Source organism: Mauremys mutica, chromosome 3 (assembly GCF_020497125.1).
Source record: "Mauremys mutica isolate MM-2020 ecotype Southern chromosome 3, ASM2049712v1, whole genome shotgun sequence".
Taxonomy (NCBI): Eukaryota; Metazoa; Chordata; order Testudines; family Geoemydidae; genus Mauremys; species Mauremys mutica.
In genome coordinates this window covers 59234366-59251234 of record NC_059074.1, presented here as the reverse complement: position 1 = coordinate 59251234, position 16869 = coordinate 59234366, and the positions used below count along the sequence as shown (strand labels likewise).

The window sequence follows — 16869 nt, the reverse complement described above, 5'->3', positions numbered from 1 at the left end:
AGGCTCAGCATCAAAGGTGGAGAGAGAGAGAGAGAGCTGAAGCTTTTTAGACAAAGGAAACGCAGTGAGTCTAATTTACCTCGATTTCAGTAAGGCATTTGATACGGTTCCACATGGGGAATTATTAGCTAAATTGGAAAAGATGGGGATCAATATGAAAATTGAAAGGTGGATAAGGAACTGGTTAAAGAGGAGACTACAATGGGTCGTACTGAAAGGTGAACTGTCAGGCTGGAGGGAGGTTACTAGTGGAGTTCCTCAGAGGTCAGTTTTGGTGCAGGCTCTGACCCAAGCATACTTACTAAGTTGTTTACTCTGCTTATTAGCTCAATGGCTTTGTTCACCTTTGTAATTGTACTTTCATTGTCCTGTGCCTGTAATCAAGCCAGTCAGACAGGCAAATTCATATTCCTTTCTCTAGGCTTGGTCAGGCTGGGTGTACTCACTGCCTCACAAACACATTTTAAAGACATATTTCCAGCACACATCCATAACTCTTTGTACTCAACCCAGACAATGATTTTCAGGACCAGTGTGTTACCAGTTTACAAATGATACCTTACAGGACACCTTATAGATACATATTATAACAACAGTTTGCTGGGAGTGACAAGGCTGTCAGACTTGGTATGTGTTACAGTATGGTGGGCCCTTTACCAACTGGGATTAAGGGGCTCCTAGGGTCACAGCCAGATAAAATAAAAGGAGTGGATACAGAATTTTGAATAAATGTCAGTTTTATATAGATCTTTCTTACCCTTAACCAGATGTACTCTTCATCCAGATCCACACATTTCCCAGTATAGTTGGCTGACACAAAGATTTTCCCAGCCCTAAAACACACTTTGTTTCCCAAACCCCTGCAATGAAGTCAATCTCCTGAAGATATAAAACTGCTAGCATTAATACAGTAGTCGGCAGCATGTGTTTCTGGGAGCTCCTTAGAATTGACTCTGAATGGAGCTGCTTTACTATCCCTCCCAATGCTGTGAAAAGTCAAGTATTAAACCACTAGAGGAAGTGTACAATACTGAAAGAAACTCGGAAACTTTAATGACATTCAGGTTTGATTCAGATGTTCCGATGTTATTAAATCCTGGAATCCTCGCTCTCTTTTTCCCCAAATAGTTCTCTTGGCCCTAGTCTGTTTCTGAATTACGTTTTGCATAGCAGAATGATGCCAAAAGCTAATGGTAATCCATTCTATATATGAGCTGCACACACAGCATTTGCTGAACACGAAACAGAGCCAACAATTTTAGGGTGTTTTTAATTTCTTTCATTTCTTTGTTTTGTGTCTTGCTTTTCCACTGAACAGTTCTCCTCACAGAAGGTGGATTAGCAGTCATCTGAAAAGGGAGCAGAGCAAAATGGAAGAGTAGCCATTTTACTTAATCAGCTTATTAAAAGGCACAATGAATACAGCTGCAGATTTTTTACCATGTTATTAAATTAAAAGTATATTATTTTCCTTAGAAAAAAATGAGTAAGATGAAATTTCTCCTATGGCCAACATTCCTTTTTGAATATATATTTAATTATTATTTACAGAATTAGTTCAGTTCCATGAACAAGTAATACAACAAAGGAAGAAAAGAATTTAAAAATAATCAAACAACCTGGCAGACTATAACCCAAAAACTCACAACCATTTACAAACTTAAACCATATTTAAGTCCAAGATGCTTCCTTCCTGAAGGATGATTCCCATCCTTTAAGGGCCCAATTCAAGTCAATTTCAATATTCTTCTATGTGTTTTTAAATCCTGAGGGCCAAATTCATTCCAGTTGCTTTGCTCTGCTCCAGCAATGTAAAGCAGCCATAGACCCAGTTTAACCAAGCAGTTAAGAAAGGTTTATGATCACATTGCTGCCTGGTTAAACTGGGTCACTGAAGTGATGCAAAAGAATGCATCACACTGGTGAATCTGACACTGAATTGTTATGTACGCTTGGAGCTTATGATAGACATGTTGCAGAACAACTGAATACCAAGGCCCTAAACTAAAAAATAACCTAAAAAATGCAACAGGCAAAATTACTGACAAGGCTTTTTAATAATTTACAAGCATGATGCTAAAATTTGAGCAAAAACGTCCCTGAAAACTCATATTTGGAGAAGATAAGAAATGTTGACCTCAAAGGTCTTGATGTTCTCCATTACTCTCCTGCTTAAATAAAAAAAATAAAGGTTAATGAATAATTTAGGCTGGTATACATGATACATACATACATACATACTGAATTTGATACTGAAATATAAAGATGAGGAATTGTTTGTTAAAAACAAGAGTTTTGTTATTTTAATCTAATAGTTCATAATTACAGATAGTGAATGAGTTTGGAAGGGATAATACTTATGCCAGACTTTGGCCTAGCTGTTGTCTCACATGAGTGTTGTCCTGCCAATTTTTTTTTTATATAGACTAATTTAAATAACACTTAAAGCCGACAGAACAGAGGTGATATTTTGTTATTGTACTGGAGGACTGAGATAAGAGGAAGTTAATTAGTATAATAAAATACACAGAATGTCGTGCTAAAAATCCACATATTGGTAAAAACAGGCATAAGGTACCATGAAGACATAATGACATGAAAACAGTGTAGACAGCAAAAGTTATGTAAATTAAAGTTTGCACATTCGGACTGTACAGGTTACGTAACACTCAATGCTTAACACTGATTGGAAAAAAGCAAATGACTATAAAATATGAAAAGGTATAAAACCTAGTGAAGAAAGGGGCCAACGCAGAGAAATACTGGATCTGAAACTAAAGGAACAAGACTGGAGGACACGATCAAAGCCAGAAGCTGAACTGACCCTCATAAAGTGAAGAAGAGCTTCCCTGGAACTTGGCAACTCTACCTGTTCCCTCTTATCTGTTTATTGTCTGGCATAAACATATGTTCAGAAACTGTGTAACAATGATTTTGTCTAAAATTTTAAAAATAAAGGTACAAATTAATTAAGCCCAAATTGGATGGACTTGTAACTCAGTTTCCCACCTTAAAGGTACATGCTAGAAATCAAAAACCATAATTTGATTTTCTCATTGTACTTATTGCATTGTTTCCTTATACTCCCCCATCAGTCTGTCTGTATCCATCTTATGGGTCTCTAGTCTTATGTGCAAGTCTTCACTAGCTACGTTAAAGTGCTGCCACGGCTCTCCCAATGCTATAAAAAAAATCACCTCCACAAGGGGAGAAGCTCCCAGCACTGGGAGTGCAGCTCCCAGCGCTGTGCACTGTCTATACTGGCACTTTACAGCACTGAAACTTGCAGCGCTCGGGGGGGTTGTTTTTTTGGGTAGGGACCATCTTTTTGTTCTGTGTTTGTACAGCACCTAGCACTATGGAGATCCTGTCCCTCACTGGGGCTCTTAGGTACTACCATAATACAAATGAATAATAATAATATATATGGACCACATCCTGAGATAGATAGAGCCCACGTAACTGCCATTTATCATTCACTCTACACCTACATACTAAGGAAGTAGATGTGCAGTAAGATCAGATACAGACCTGAGTGAGTGGACAGATTCTATGACTGGAGTTAGACAAGGGTGTGTGTTATCACCAACCCTCTTTGCATTAATAACGACTGGCTAATGAAGCAACAAAAGATATCATGTGTGGTGTAAAACGGATTAGCAAAGATGAATTACGTGACCTTGCCTTTGCTGATGACATTGCTTTACTAAGTATGACATAGACTGGAATGATTTCCCTTACATCAGAAGTAGAACAGGACGCTGTGAAAATTGGATTGAAAGTAAATGAGAAAGTAAAAGAGAAAACCATGATTATGAATGTAGGAAACTGGATAACAGATGCAAAGGTGTACGTGGATGCAAAAGAAATTGAACAGATAGAAGAGTTCTGCCATGTGAGCACATTTGAAGGTGGCTGCAATAAAGATATTCATATAAGATTAGGAAAAGCAATTACCCCTTTTAGAAGATTGAACAACATCTGGTCAAGTAGAGATCTCCCCACCAAACTAAAGTCTCTGTACAATCAGATTATACCATGTGATTGTACAGAGCATGATGTTGTATAGAGCAGAGACTTGGCCATTGACAGTGGCTAACAAAAAAGAAATTGGAGGCTGCTCATAACAGATGGTTGAGGAAGATACTACACATTTCATGGAGAGACCAAATAAGTGCGAGAGCGAGGGAAGTGACAAAGCAGAACATGTTAGAAAATATCATCAAGGAAAGAAGGCTCAGGTAGTTTGGACATGTACACTGCATGAAAGATGGGAGACATGCTAAATAAGCATTGTATTGGGTACCAAAGGGAGGGAGACAGCAAGGAAGGCATGGAAAAGTCAGTAGAAGACAGTGACAGAGGATACTGAATGTGCTGGCATCACTTGGGAAGAAGTATCACAATTAGTGACTGTAATCAAAGGAGGAACTAGAGTGCCAGATGGGTCAGCAGCACAGGAGGAACTAAAGCTGAAGCCGAAGCCTGAGCCTTGCTGCCTAGGGCTGAAGCCCTCGGGCTTTGGCTTCGACCACAGATGGTGGGGCTCTGGCTTCAGCTTCAACCCCAGGCCACAGCAAGTCTAACACCAGCCTGGTGACCCCCGCAACCCACTTTGGGGTCCCAACCCACAGTTTGAGAACCCCTGGTCTAAGGTGCAGGAGTGGGGTCCAGCGGAGGTAATGGTTCTTTTCAGAAAATCTGTACTAAAGACCATCTTGGAAGAGATTTCCAAAGGCACAAATGGCAATTGGATACCCATTCACTTCCAGTGGTAGTGAGGGACCAAACTGATGTTTGTGTCTTTGAAAATATCCTTCTTTAGAAGGTTTTATTGGAATACTAGGAGCACTTGCTGATCTTGCTCTGCACTACCAGCTACCAACAGTATTTATAGCTGCCTTTAAAAGTACAAAACTATATACTACAGTCCTGTCAATGTGACTTTTCAGACAGCTGAATCTCATAAGCATTTTTTTTAATTCAAGCATCTCCATTTGTTTTCACTTGCCTGCAGGATAATTATTGAAAAACTGGTAGATCATTAGGAACTTGGAGAAAATTTGGTAAATTCCTGTGCGTAGTGGATTTGAGACTTTGTTGCTGGAGGGATTATGGATCCAACAAAAAGGAATCATGAGGTCTATAGATCTAAGTGAAATTTCACATCAAAGCTAAGAAGCAACATGTTCAGTCACTAACCACACCTACACCTCTTCTTCTTGATCATCTGCATCATTCACAAAATATTACAGTACACCAGTTTCATTTACTCATCTGTAAGTCATAAAAGGGAAATCTAACATCATCATGTATAAATGAAACCTTCTGCGTCCTTTATCTGCTGTGCTTAAATTCCCATGTTTAGCTCATACAAACAACTAACTAACCACTCCAACTGTCCCCAGGTAATGGCCAGATAAAATCAAGAACACTGCTCCACTGTTTAAAAATAGATTTGCATCATGCTATTTGTTGGAATCAGGAGAAAGCTGACAAAAACTTTTGGGATCTGGCTGCCAGATTCTTTAAAGGCTCATTTTATGCTGGCCAACCTATATCAATAACTTATGTCTAAATTCTTGTATGGGCCATGATTATTGTCTAAACTTTTCAAACTTGAGCACGTAAAGTTAGACTACTAAAGCCTTATTTAGGCAGCTATATAGCAGTGGGCTAACTTTCAAAGGAGCAGAACACATATAGCTCTCTGACTCCAGGATTTTCCGAAAAGGGGGCCTGAAGTCAGGCTTCTATGGAGCCTCACTCATCTGTAAAAATTTCAGTCTAAATTCTGAAGTAAACACACCTAAATCAGGTGGCGTGCATCCAGCTGTTTGCTTCATACACCCACATTTGGGAATGTCTGTCTCGATGCCCCAGTTTAAAATATTTTCCAGGACAAGCAAAGAAATTCTAAGGCTGGCTTTGTAGACACTCTTACCTACAAAGTGGACAGCTTGCTATTTTTCCACAAAAAATTAAAATGAATAAGCAACCCTGATGTTTTTTTAAAATGTATGTAATCAAACATTTCCCAGCTTTCAGAAGGTTAAACTGGCTCCAGGGCAGTAACTCCTCTGGCATGTTCTCTAGCTTACGTTTCTTTCAAGGGCATCTGCATCCCAGAACAGTGACAATTAAAAAAAAAGTAATTGATGAGTTCCCACACCTCATCAAAGCTCATTGGCGCTGTAGCCAGAATATAGAACCCAGAACCATCTGTCATTTCATTTCACTCATGTGGGCTCGGAACAATCTCAAGCGTACAGTCAGTGTTTATCCATGCGGCTGCAAGCTGTAGCACACAAAAACAACACACTGCTGTGGTGATGTGAAAGCCTCACAGATATGGATATGCATTACTACTGGTAATTTGCAGAGGGCCCAAAGCTTTCCATACAGCTACTGCTGTCAGTGTGTAAGTATGCTGATGTGCTCAGAAAGCATGGTCTGGATGCTTAGATGCAGTTCAACCCAGCCACAGAATATTTTGAATTATATACCGCTTCTCTCTTTTGCATGGTCTGGAAATGGTATTAACAGGAGCTCATTATACACAACCTCAGCAAGCTGCTGCATATCCGTCACTTCCCATTATGATTTACGGACTGGCTTTTTCAGAGACCCAGAACACTTTCAGGAACTAAAGGGTTTACCTGGAGGTGTTAGTCCAGGGACTCTATCCTTGCTCTGTCTCTCTCTAGGAGAAATGGCTGCAGTATCTGAGATTTTAGTGTTAATTTCAAACATAATTGTAAGGCAATCAGTACACGATGTTGACAGGATCACCCTTATTCACATGCTTGTTCACCTCCTCAAAGAATTTTAATAGATTGGTGAGGTTTGCTTCCCTTTACAAAAATCATGTTGACTTGTTCCCAACAAATCATGTTTAATTATGTGTCTAATAGTTCTTTACTATAGTTCCTACCAATTTGCCCACTACTGAATTTAGACTCACCAGCTTGTAATTGCCAGGATTGCCTCGGGAGCCCTTTTTAAAAATCAGTATTGCATTAGCTACCTTCCAGACATCTGGTTCAGAGGCTGTGTTCAGTGGTAGGTTGCATACTGCAGTTAGTTGCTCTTTAATTTCATATTTGAGTTTCTTCAGAACTCTTGAGTGAATACCATTTGGTCCTGGTGACTTATTGCTGTTTAGTTTACCAATGTGTTCTAAAAACTCTTCTATTGACCGATCAGACTGGAACAGTACTTCAGATTTGTTGTCCAAAAATAATACATCTGATGAGGGTATCTCCCCCATATCCTCTGCAGTGAAGGCTGATGCAAATAATTCATTTAACTTCTTTGCAATGGCTTTGTCTTCCCTGAGTGCTCCTTTAACACCTTCCTGGAAATGGTCACAAGCTTGTGTGATTATTGTCATTTGTGCACAGTATGCACTGTATTATTTTTCTATTGTTGTATATACACCTCTACCCCGATATAATGCGACCTGATATAACACGAATTCAGATATCACGTGGTAAAGCAGCACTCCGGGGGGAGGAGGTGGGGCAGGACTGCACACTCCAGTGGATCAAAGCAAGTTCGATATAACGTGGTTTCACCTATAACGCGGTAAGATTTTTTGGCTCCAAGGACATCGTTATATTGGGGTAGAGGAACATTAATCCTCCAGATATACTCTTGACAAATAAATCTTAAAAAATCTTGAGTTGTTGGGGAGGAGGAACAAAAAGCGGAAGTGCAGAATGCTTACTAATGACAAAGTTTGGCATGTAGCTGAAAGCCACTGATAAGAATGCCCACTGTGCAGTCTGTCCGTACTATGAGTGGCTATTCTGCAGACTGTAATCTAACAGCACAAATATAACCAGCAAGGCCATAAGAGATCATTCAAACAAAGGCATGATGGGGAACTAAACTTTACAGCAGTCTATGATGAGATTTGGCTTGGTCCTACATATAACCTGGGAAAGTGGCATCAGCTGTATGTTTAGATAACTCAGAAAAAGGCTACACACATTTAAATTGCACACAAATATTCATTAGGAATGGGTGAACATTGAAAGATTCAGAAAGTCTGTTTGGTTCAGGTCATGCCCTTAGGCGGATTTCTGATAAGATTTCTGGTACGTCAGGCCTTCTCAGTAATGATTAGATCATTCTTCAAATACTGTGAGACTCTTCACAAACCAGTGTTTGGAAATCTGGTCCAATAATGATTTAAAGAACCAGAACTCATTTACCTTGGGAACCATGGGCCTGATTCGTCTTTCATTTAAACCAGTTTTACCCTGGTGTAACTCCACTAACTTCAGAGGAGTTACTTAACACTTACATCAGTGCAAATCACAGGAGTTTAGGATATGTACCATATGTCTCCTTTAAATATAGCTTTATGTTTTGTTCCTGCAGCAACATCTTCAATCTTTATAGGCTTAAACATATACCATACAGCTCTCAAACTTCCAAGAACCAGATGTCTGATGCAATGAGAAACCCAATAAACTAATATGAGTGTTGCAGATATATGGGTTTATTTTTTTAACAGACATAATACTTTCTATGACAGGGATTGGGAACCTTTGGCACGCGGCCCGTCAGGGAAATCCGCTTGTGGGCCAGGATGGTTTGTTTACCTGCAGCGTTCGCAGATTCAGCCGATTGCAGCTCCCACTGGCCGCGGTTCACTGTTCCAGGCCAATGGGGGCTGCGAGAAGCGGTGGCCAGCACATCCCTTGGCCCACGCCGCTTCCTGCAGCCCCCATTGGCCTGGAGCGGATATCAGTTTGGATATCAGTTTCCAAATTCAACACTGTTGATAGATAATACAATATATGCGTGGGACAGAGACAAATATTGGTCTGGAGCACAGGATTGGGAGTTGGGTTTTATTCCCAAATTGATACAGATTTGTGTGCCACCTTGTACAAATCATTTAACTTCTTTGTGCCTCATTTTCACTATCTTTAAATTAGGGACAATATATACTGAACAAGCTATTAGAAACTGATCATTTGCCAACAGTTACCACAAAAGTATCATAGATATTTTCCATTGTATGTTTAGGGGAAACTGTAGTAATCTCAGAAATGTGGCACTCTAACTGTGACTAATACTGATTTTTTAATGGTGCTCCCAGAGTGCTTGAGAATTCAGGCAATAACATTTGTGGCATTTTGACATCTTAGAAGCACATTCAGATATGTGATCACCTACCAGATCAATATTCATAAGATACACTCATTGTGTATTAGTCCCCAAACAAGAAGCAAACTATGATAGAAAATACTTTATTGTCTGTTTCATTCTATGGGTCCGTATACAGGAGTGAAGTAGATGCTATTCTTTCCTCCTCAATAAGTGGAAAAGAAGAAAACAGCATCTTTGGGGAGTAGCTGAGAAGTATGTACTCTGTCCTGGTGAGCCACCAATATAGAAATACAGAAACCCTGAGACTGACCACAAGAAGAAAGTAAATCTGAAAGATAAGTGCAGAATTACACTGATTTTTCTAGGCCTAAAAACTTAAACAAATTCCTTTTTTGACTAAACCAGAAAAATAATGTACTATACAAAAAGTGAATCTCATTAACTGATGAACCCAGGAAATTTGGACACACAACTGATATCTGCTGAATTAAAAAACAGAAACAAAGCATCCCTAGAAACAAAAATGACACATGAAGTGTAACATTGGAGCTGTGTATTTATTAATGTCACTGCACTTCTATTTTTTGTAATGTTATATTAATAATGTCACTGTTTAAAATGAAGAACTGAAAAAAGATTGAAAATGGGGAAAAAAGGAGTGATGTATGTAGCTTTTTAACTATGATTTTTTTCAGTGTATTGCCTCTTTAAATTTCTAATCCTCTCCAAGTTAAAGGTGCCATTTTGTGATTCAGAGTTGATGCATCATATTACTGAAGCTACATACTCTGTACTCTGTCCTAGAACCTTACATTTGTACTTTTTTGTATTGTTTCCTATATCCCATAATAAAAGTCATTCAGACTGATAGCATGTGGTTGCTCTTTGTGTACAGGAAAACACTGGAAAAACTCATAAAAAATCCAGCACCCATTTCTGACTAGAATGAGCAAAATTTTCAATGGCATACTTACTCCTTGCAAAACTCTTTACAACTCACTGGTATGTTCAGTCAACCCTTAACATAATTTAATGTCATACTAATGATAAAAAAAATGCATGCTTTTTATTTTTCCAAGTTTAACTGAAATCCAATTAAACATAAACTAGAAGAAACAATAGTCTTAAGCTGGAAGTGAAGAGGAAGACTCATTAATCATAATGACGCTCAGCTAAAAATCAATCAACTCATTTTTCTTTAATATAATTACCATTACATCAAATTTAAAATCATATCTGAAATCAAATTACAAAATATAAACTGAAAATCATATGACATCTCAGTTATACATATTTTGTGAGTGTGTTTTCACTGCCAATAAAAAAGGGGGGGGGGGCCTGTTCTTAACTTGGATTAGCTAATTCAATGGTTCTCAACCAGGAGGCACATCATCTTATCTAGATATTTGCCTCATTTTACAACAGGCTACATAAAAAGCCCTAGCGAAGTCAGTACAAACTAAAATTTCATACAGACCATGACTTTTTTATACTGCTTTATATAGTGAAATGTAAGTACAATATTTATATTCCAAATGATTTATTTTACAACTGTATGGTAAAAATGAGAAAGTCAGCAATTTTTCAGTAATAGGGTGCCGTGACACCTTTTTTTTTTTTTCATTTTTATGTTTGGTTTTGTAAGGAAGTATTATTTAAGTGAGATGAAACTTGGGGAAATGCAAGAAAAATCAGACTCCTGAAGGAGGTGCAGTAGCCTGGAAAGGTTGAGAGCCATCGAGCTATCCCACTTTAGCTAACTCAAGTTAAAATAGCAGTGAAAACAAAGTAATGCAGGATTTATTGCTGGTTAGCAGTTTGAGTTCAAGTTTATAAGGAAGCCTGAGGTTGAGCTGATAACCCAAGTTGCCACATCCTCACTGCTATTTTAGCTCACACGGGTTAAAAATACATCTTTATTATGGCAGTGACGCCATCCCCTGATATTGAACCTGAGAACACAATGTACTGTAAAACTTATGGCTTCATTACTATCCCGCTGAGCTAAGGGTGGCTGCCATCTTTTTCCTCATGCAAAACCACAGAGATTTTTCAGTACATTACTTCCATATGTGCACATACTACTATCCTTTCCCTTTTAACCAGATTTTTAATAAGCATTTCTTGGTAAAATATCTATCCTCTTGCATAAAAGTGTCTCTGAACCTGATCCTCCTTTCACACCACTGTACATCAGAAGTACTGCCACTGAAGTCACTAAAGTTCCACTTATGTAAAGTTGTGAATCAGAACAAAATCAGGCCCTTTTCCTTAACTCCTTAATTTCTTGGTTACCAGATATACAAAGTTCCATTTTCCTCCTCAGCGGTTAATAGCCCTTCCTGTCCTAAATAGCAATGACTATTATAGGCCTATTTTCAGGGTATGAGTATTCTGATTGGGTGTGAGGCATGTATGTATTTGTGTGATAAAGGAACAAAGATCTTCAGACCTAAAAGTGGTTATCACCTAAATTAATTTGATTTGATATAATCTGCAAGTTGTAACAGATGAAAAAGGTGTCATGGATCAAGAAGAATATTGATAGGGAGATTTCTGTCTGTCCTATAGATGAAGGAAATCACTACCACAGTGGATAGTGGGTGAAGATCTCAATACATCATCTTGCCAAAATTACACTCAAACTCCTTCATATATAGATGGTCACCCTGGGAACCGCTGAAGCAAAATCAGGAAGTGTCTTCTAAATAAAATCCATTACCTCTTCAGATGAATTTTATGCCTTATTTTCAATTTTTAAAAAATGGTGGGTTTAGTTTGAGCACTGCTTAAAAGCAGCCAGTACCAAATGCCTTCTAGGAAGATGTAAAACTTCCATAATGGAATCTAACATTGTTCAGTGGCTGGAAGTTCCATCAAGAAGAATAGGCTAAATTATGTAAATATGTCTCCTCAGCATTAAATGAAATGCTGAGGTCTGTCTGTTAAATCCAAAGCTGACAGCAAATTATTACAAATAGATCTCAATTAATGGGGTGAAAAAATAGCAGATGAAATTCAATGTTGATAAATACAAAGTAATCCACATTGGAAAACATAATCCCAACTATACATTCAAAATGATGGGATCCAAATTAGCTGTTACCACTCAAGAAATGGATCTCAGTCATGATGGATAGCTCCCTGAAAACATGCACTCAGTGTGCAGCAACAGTCAAAAGAGCTAACAAAGTTTTAGGAATCATTAGGAAAGGGACAGATAATAAAATAGAATAGCTCACAATGCTATTCTATAGATCCATGGTAAGCCCAAACTTTGAAAACAGGGTGCAGTTCTGGTAGCCTCGTCTCAAAAAAGATACATTAGAATTGGAACAGGTTCAGAGAAGGGCAACAAAAAGTATTAGGGTCATGGAACAGTTTCCATAAGAGGAGAGATTAAGAAGACTGGGGCCTGTTCGTCTTAAAAAAGATATAACTAAGTGGGGATATGATAGAGGTCTATCTATGCTGTGGAGAAAGTGAATAGGGAAGTGTTATTTATCCGTTCACAAAACAAAGAACTAAGGGTCACCCAATGAAATTTATAGACAACAGGTTTAAAAAAAACATAAGGAAACATTTCTGTACACAACACACCATCAACCTGTGGAACTCATTGCCAGGGGATATTGTGAAGTCCAAAAGTACACGGGGTTCAAAAAAGAATTACATAAGTTAATGGAAGATAGGTTCATCAATGGCTAGAGATGCAACCCCATTTGCTAGGCTTCCTGGACTAAACCAGAAGATTGGACTAGATGACAGGGGATGAATCACTCAAAATTGCCGTGTTCTGTTCATTCTCTCTGAAGCATCTGGCATTGGCCACTGTCAGAGACAGGATACTGAGCTAGATGGACCATTGGTCTGACCTATTATGGTTGTTTTTATGTTCTAATAAATAAATAAGTCGTGAGCATAGATGGCATAACGCACCCAGTTCTACCCTTTTTAATAAACATGCAACAAAAAGGACTTTTTTGGATGGATAGATGGAAGAGCAAAACCTGTCCCATTTTGGAGACATTAGACGAGTCCTACAAACGTTTTCTTAATGTGGATCCCATTTAAACAGAGTGTTTATCTTGTGGAATATTCATCTCACCTCCTATTCATGGTCATATAGATCATCTGCCCTCCAATTTGCAGTCAAACAATTTTTGTGGCAACTACAGTAACTGCTTATATGGAAAAATATTCCTACCTCTTCTTCTGACACCACTGTTCATTCTGATACCAGTGTCACCTCTTTTGCTGAATGATAGCAGATACCCGGGGCCTTGCAAGTTGCTTTCTCAGTGGAGAAGAAATCCGTGACGTTGAGTATGAGAATATTTTTATGTGTACCTTCCTTCATTTACACACATACACCAGTCCTGTAATGAGATGGTCAAACAGCATGCAGGTCAATCTGTTAGGAATTTCAGCCCAGCACCAATGCCAGGCTCCCAGGAAGCAATTGTGCTTCAAGTTGGACTCTGATCAGAACCGAAGAGAGACAACAAGCACTCATGCTGCTCACAGAACTCCCTTTCTTCCCAGGCTGCTTAGTCTAGATAAAAATCTTGCATAATCCAAAACCAACCACAATGCAGCATGGATGTCTTCCTGAGAGTCAAAATTGGCTCACTCGTTAAGAAAAAGAATTTTGAAGACCATATGTAACAGCACCACTACTGATGCACGCAATAATAGTAGAAATATTTATGCATTTTAAGCTATCTTTTCATGCAATTTAGCTGATGGAAATGAAGAAGAGAAGTCAGCACCGTGTGACCAGCCAGCTGTCCAGGGAACATAGTTTCTCCAATCACAAATTCTTTCCATTCACTGTTTTCTATGTTTTATTTAATGCATTTTGAAAGAGAATGGTATGGAAAACTCTGTAAAATTGAAAATGAAGGTTATCCGCAAAATAGATACCGTAGGTATGTTGTTTTAAAGGTGAAAATGGCACCTTGATGTACTTGGAAAATAATAAGGTTTACATAAAGGAAGCCATCTCACGGTAGTAATGAAATCTAACCACAACCCCACTCTGCTGCAGAACAACAATCATGTGCAATAACAATAGTGTTTCATTTTAACACATGTAAGGCTTTAAACATTTGACATGTTTGCACTTTGTATTTTAAATGTCCAGAGTTAAAAATGAACCAAGGGCAACAGCTGCTGTTTCAGTCCTCTCCTCCAGCCAAGCACAACAACCACTGTGTGAAAAGTAAAGTACTGTGCAGCACTACTCCTGTTCCCACTGAAGCCAGTGGGTGGGATCAGGCCCACAGTTTGGAACAAATTGAAAACAAGCCAATGGACATAGTGGTTTCTGAGGGGACCTACTGTGCTCACAGTAGAGATTTGAATTGGAATTTGGATTCATCCGGAGGAATTCCCTTTTCTTCTGCTGAATTTTTCCTCAGCCAAAGTAATTGCAACTTGATAGTGGTACGTGCTTTGCTGTAGTGTGATTGGCTTCCCTGTGGGTTTTAGCTACAGAAGTGCAGTAACAGTCTAAAACACTGCACAATCAAGGGCTGTGTGGTGGTGGTGGTGGTGCGCTATGGTTGCATTTTCACGCAAAATAATAGAACTCCAAGTAATATGGAAGCAGCACTTCAGCTCAATAGCTGCTATTTATAGTCTTTCCATTTTCACAATCAAGCTCCACTGACAATTATGGCATAATCAGTCATTTATAATTATAACAATTATAATAATATCATATATTTATATCATGCGACTAATCCAAAGGATTGAAAACCAGGCTATTAATGTAAACTTTGTGTTGTCAGCTGAACCGGATAGGAGACACTTGAGATGGTTTAAATCAGGCTACAACTTTATTATTAGATGTCTGGGACTATCCACAGATAAACCTGTACAGTGCAGGTAACTCCAAGTTCAGTCAACTAGCCAGGGGGCTTCTGCCAGCCTCTCCCCACCTGCATTTTTCCATCCATTTCCCTCAGCCAACCCATTGCTGGGACCTTACCATCCCCCCCAAATGAGGGTTGAAGGGGGGCTATAAGGAAGGGGCATTGGCTCGCTGCCATGCCAGTCATAGGAGCCCTAACCACGAGCCCCGTTCTGCTCCTTTAACCAACACCTCCTTTTTAAGTCCTTTGCCAAGCAATTTATCTGGTCAGTGTATCCCTTCCCTATGGCGTACCTGCCCTGGGTAACCTCCCCACACTTACATAACAAGCTGCGACACCATAGTCTAACTCCCTTTCCTACTCACTATAACAACCCCCATGCTTAAGGGTGCGATGCAGTCATTTATGTTACTAGGAATCTGTTTTCTATGTGTGTCATCCTTAAATGCAAGAAGTGAATACGTTCAAGATAGCAAGAAACACTGTTACTGAATTAGTAACTCACAACTTTTGTTTGTTCTCCTTGAGTTCTTTCTTTGCTTTTTGTTGTCCACATTCTGAAATGTAAGCCATCCAGACTGAAAGTATATGTTTTGTTTTGTGTCTGCAATACAAACGAAACTTTACTTTAAAAACCCTTCCTTGTACAGCAATGTGTCTCCAACTTTTGCAAGGTGAACCCATCTTGAGGAAAATGATTCCAATCATGCCCCTTCTCAGCCTGCCATATGTTGTTATTTGCACCTCATTTCTATTCTTCATTTGTCTAGATACATCTTCCAGCTATTGGCTCTTGTTATGCCTTTCTTTACTAGACTGAAGAGCCCTCCTCTATCTGGAATCTGCTTCCCATGTAAGGACTTATAGACTGTGTAGAGCAAATCATCTGTTACCCCTCTCGTGGCTAAGCTAAATGAGCTTCTTCAGTTGCTGACTGTAAGACCAGTCTTTTAGACCTCAAATCATTCTTGTAGCTCTTTCTTGACTTGTGTCATATTAGGTAACACCCTCTTTAAAGCGTGGATACCAGATCTGGACACAGTATTCCAGTAATGGTTTCACTAATGCTGAATGCAGTGTTAATACCATTTCCCTACTTTATTTGATATTCCCGTTTATACATCCAAGGATTGTGTTTGCTCTCTTAGCTACCCCATTGCACTGGGAGCTCAGGTCTCAGTTGGTTATCCACCTAAGACTCTTCCACAATCACTGCTTCCCAAAATACAGTCCCCATCCCGAAAGGGCTGGCCTACATTCAATATGCCTAGAGGTCTGGCCTTGCTTTTGGGTCTATTAAAACACATCTTGTTCAATGAGCCCAATCACACCAGCCATTTTCAGGTCACCTGAAAATGCTACCAGACATGATTTTATATCTGTGTTCAATCAGGTTATGACAGCTGTATTGAGTTTTTAATAATGGTAAGAAAACATTGTGGCCTAAAGGATACATACGGATATGCTACATAACTTAACCTGGTCAAACTTAGCTGAGAGTTTTGATGATATACTACCATATGAAGCAATCTGTGGATTGCTTTCTCCTGTACAAGTGCCTCATATATTCAATCACATTCTCTATCCCTTGATGCACACTCAGTTCCAGGAAAAAAGTGACATACGTCACCAGGAAAACGTTGTTGGTCTGAATATTCCAACCACGGCTATTTAGAATTACACTTTCTGAAATGAACACAGCTCTCCACAAAGTAATCAACCACTGGCCTCAGATCCAACAGTTTAGGGCTGTGAGTTACTTTTAAAGCAGGCTGTGAAATCATATAAAAGTGTTACATAATGGTACAGAGATACTGCCAGTAATGTGTCCTAACTCATGAAGTAGGGGCCCAATAATTGTAAA

General features: G+C 39.0%; 1 protein-coding gene across 2 annotated transcripts in view; it reads right to left on the bottom strand.

Moving 5' to 3' along the window:
• Positions 1-16869, bottom strand: part of CD109 (CD109 molecule) — a 202467-nt gene that overhangs the window by 103268 nt on the left and 82330 nt on the right. The window contains exons 32-34 of one of the 2 annotated variants that reach the window (XM_045011987.1): positions 15511-15609; positions 13334-13505; positions 1111-1349 (exon numbers count right to left, since the gene is read on the bottom strand). In XM_045011987.1, coding sequence (XP_044867922.1) covers positions 13487-13505; positions 15511-15609 — 118 coding nt within the window. In that variant the 3' untranslated portion in view covers positions 1111-1349; positions 13334-13486. Of the gene's footprint in view, positions 1-1110; positions 1350-13333; positions 13506-15510; positions 15610-16869 lie in introns of those variants that run through there. The other variant, XM_045011988.1, reaches the window with a different exon arrangement.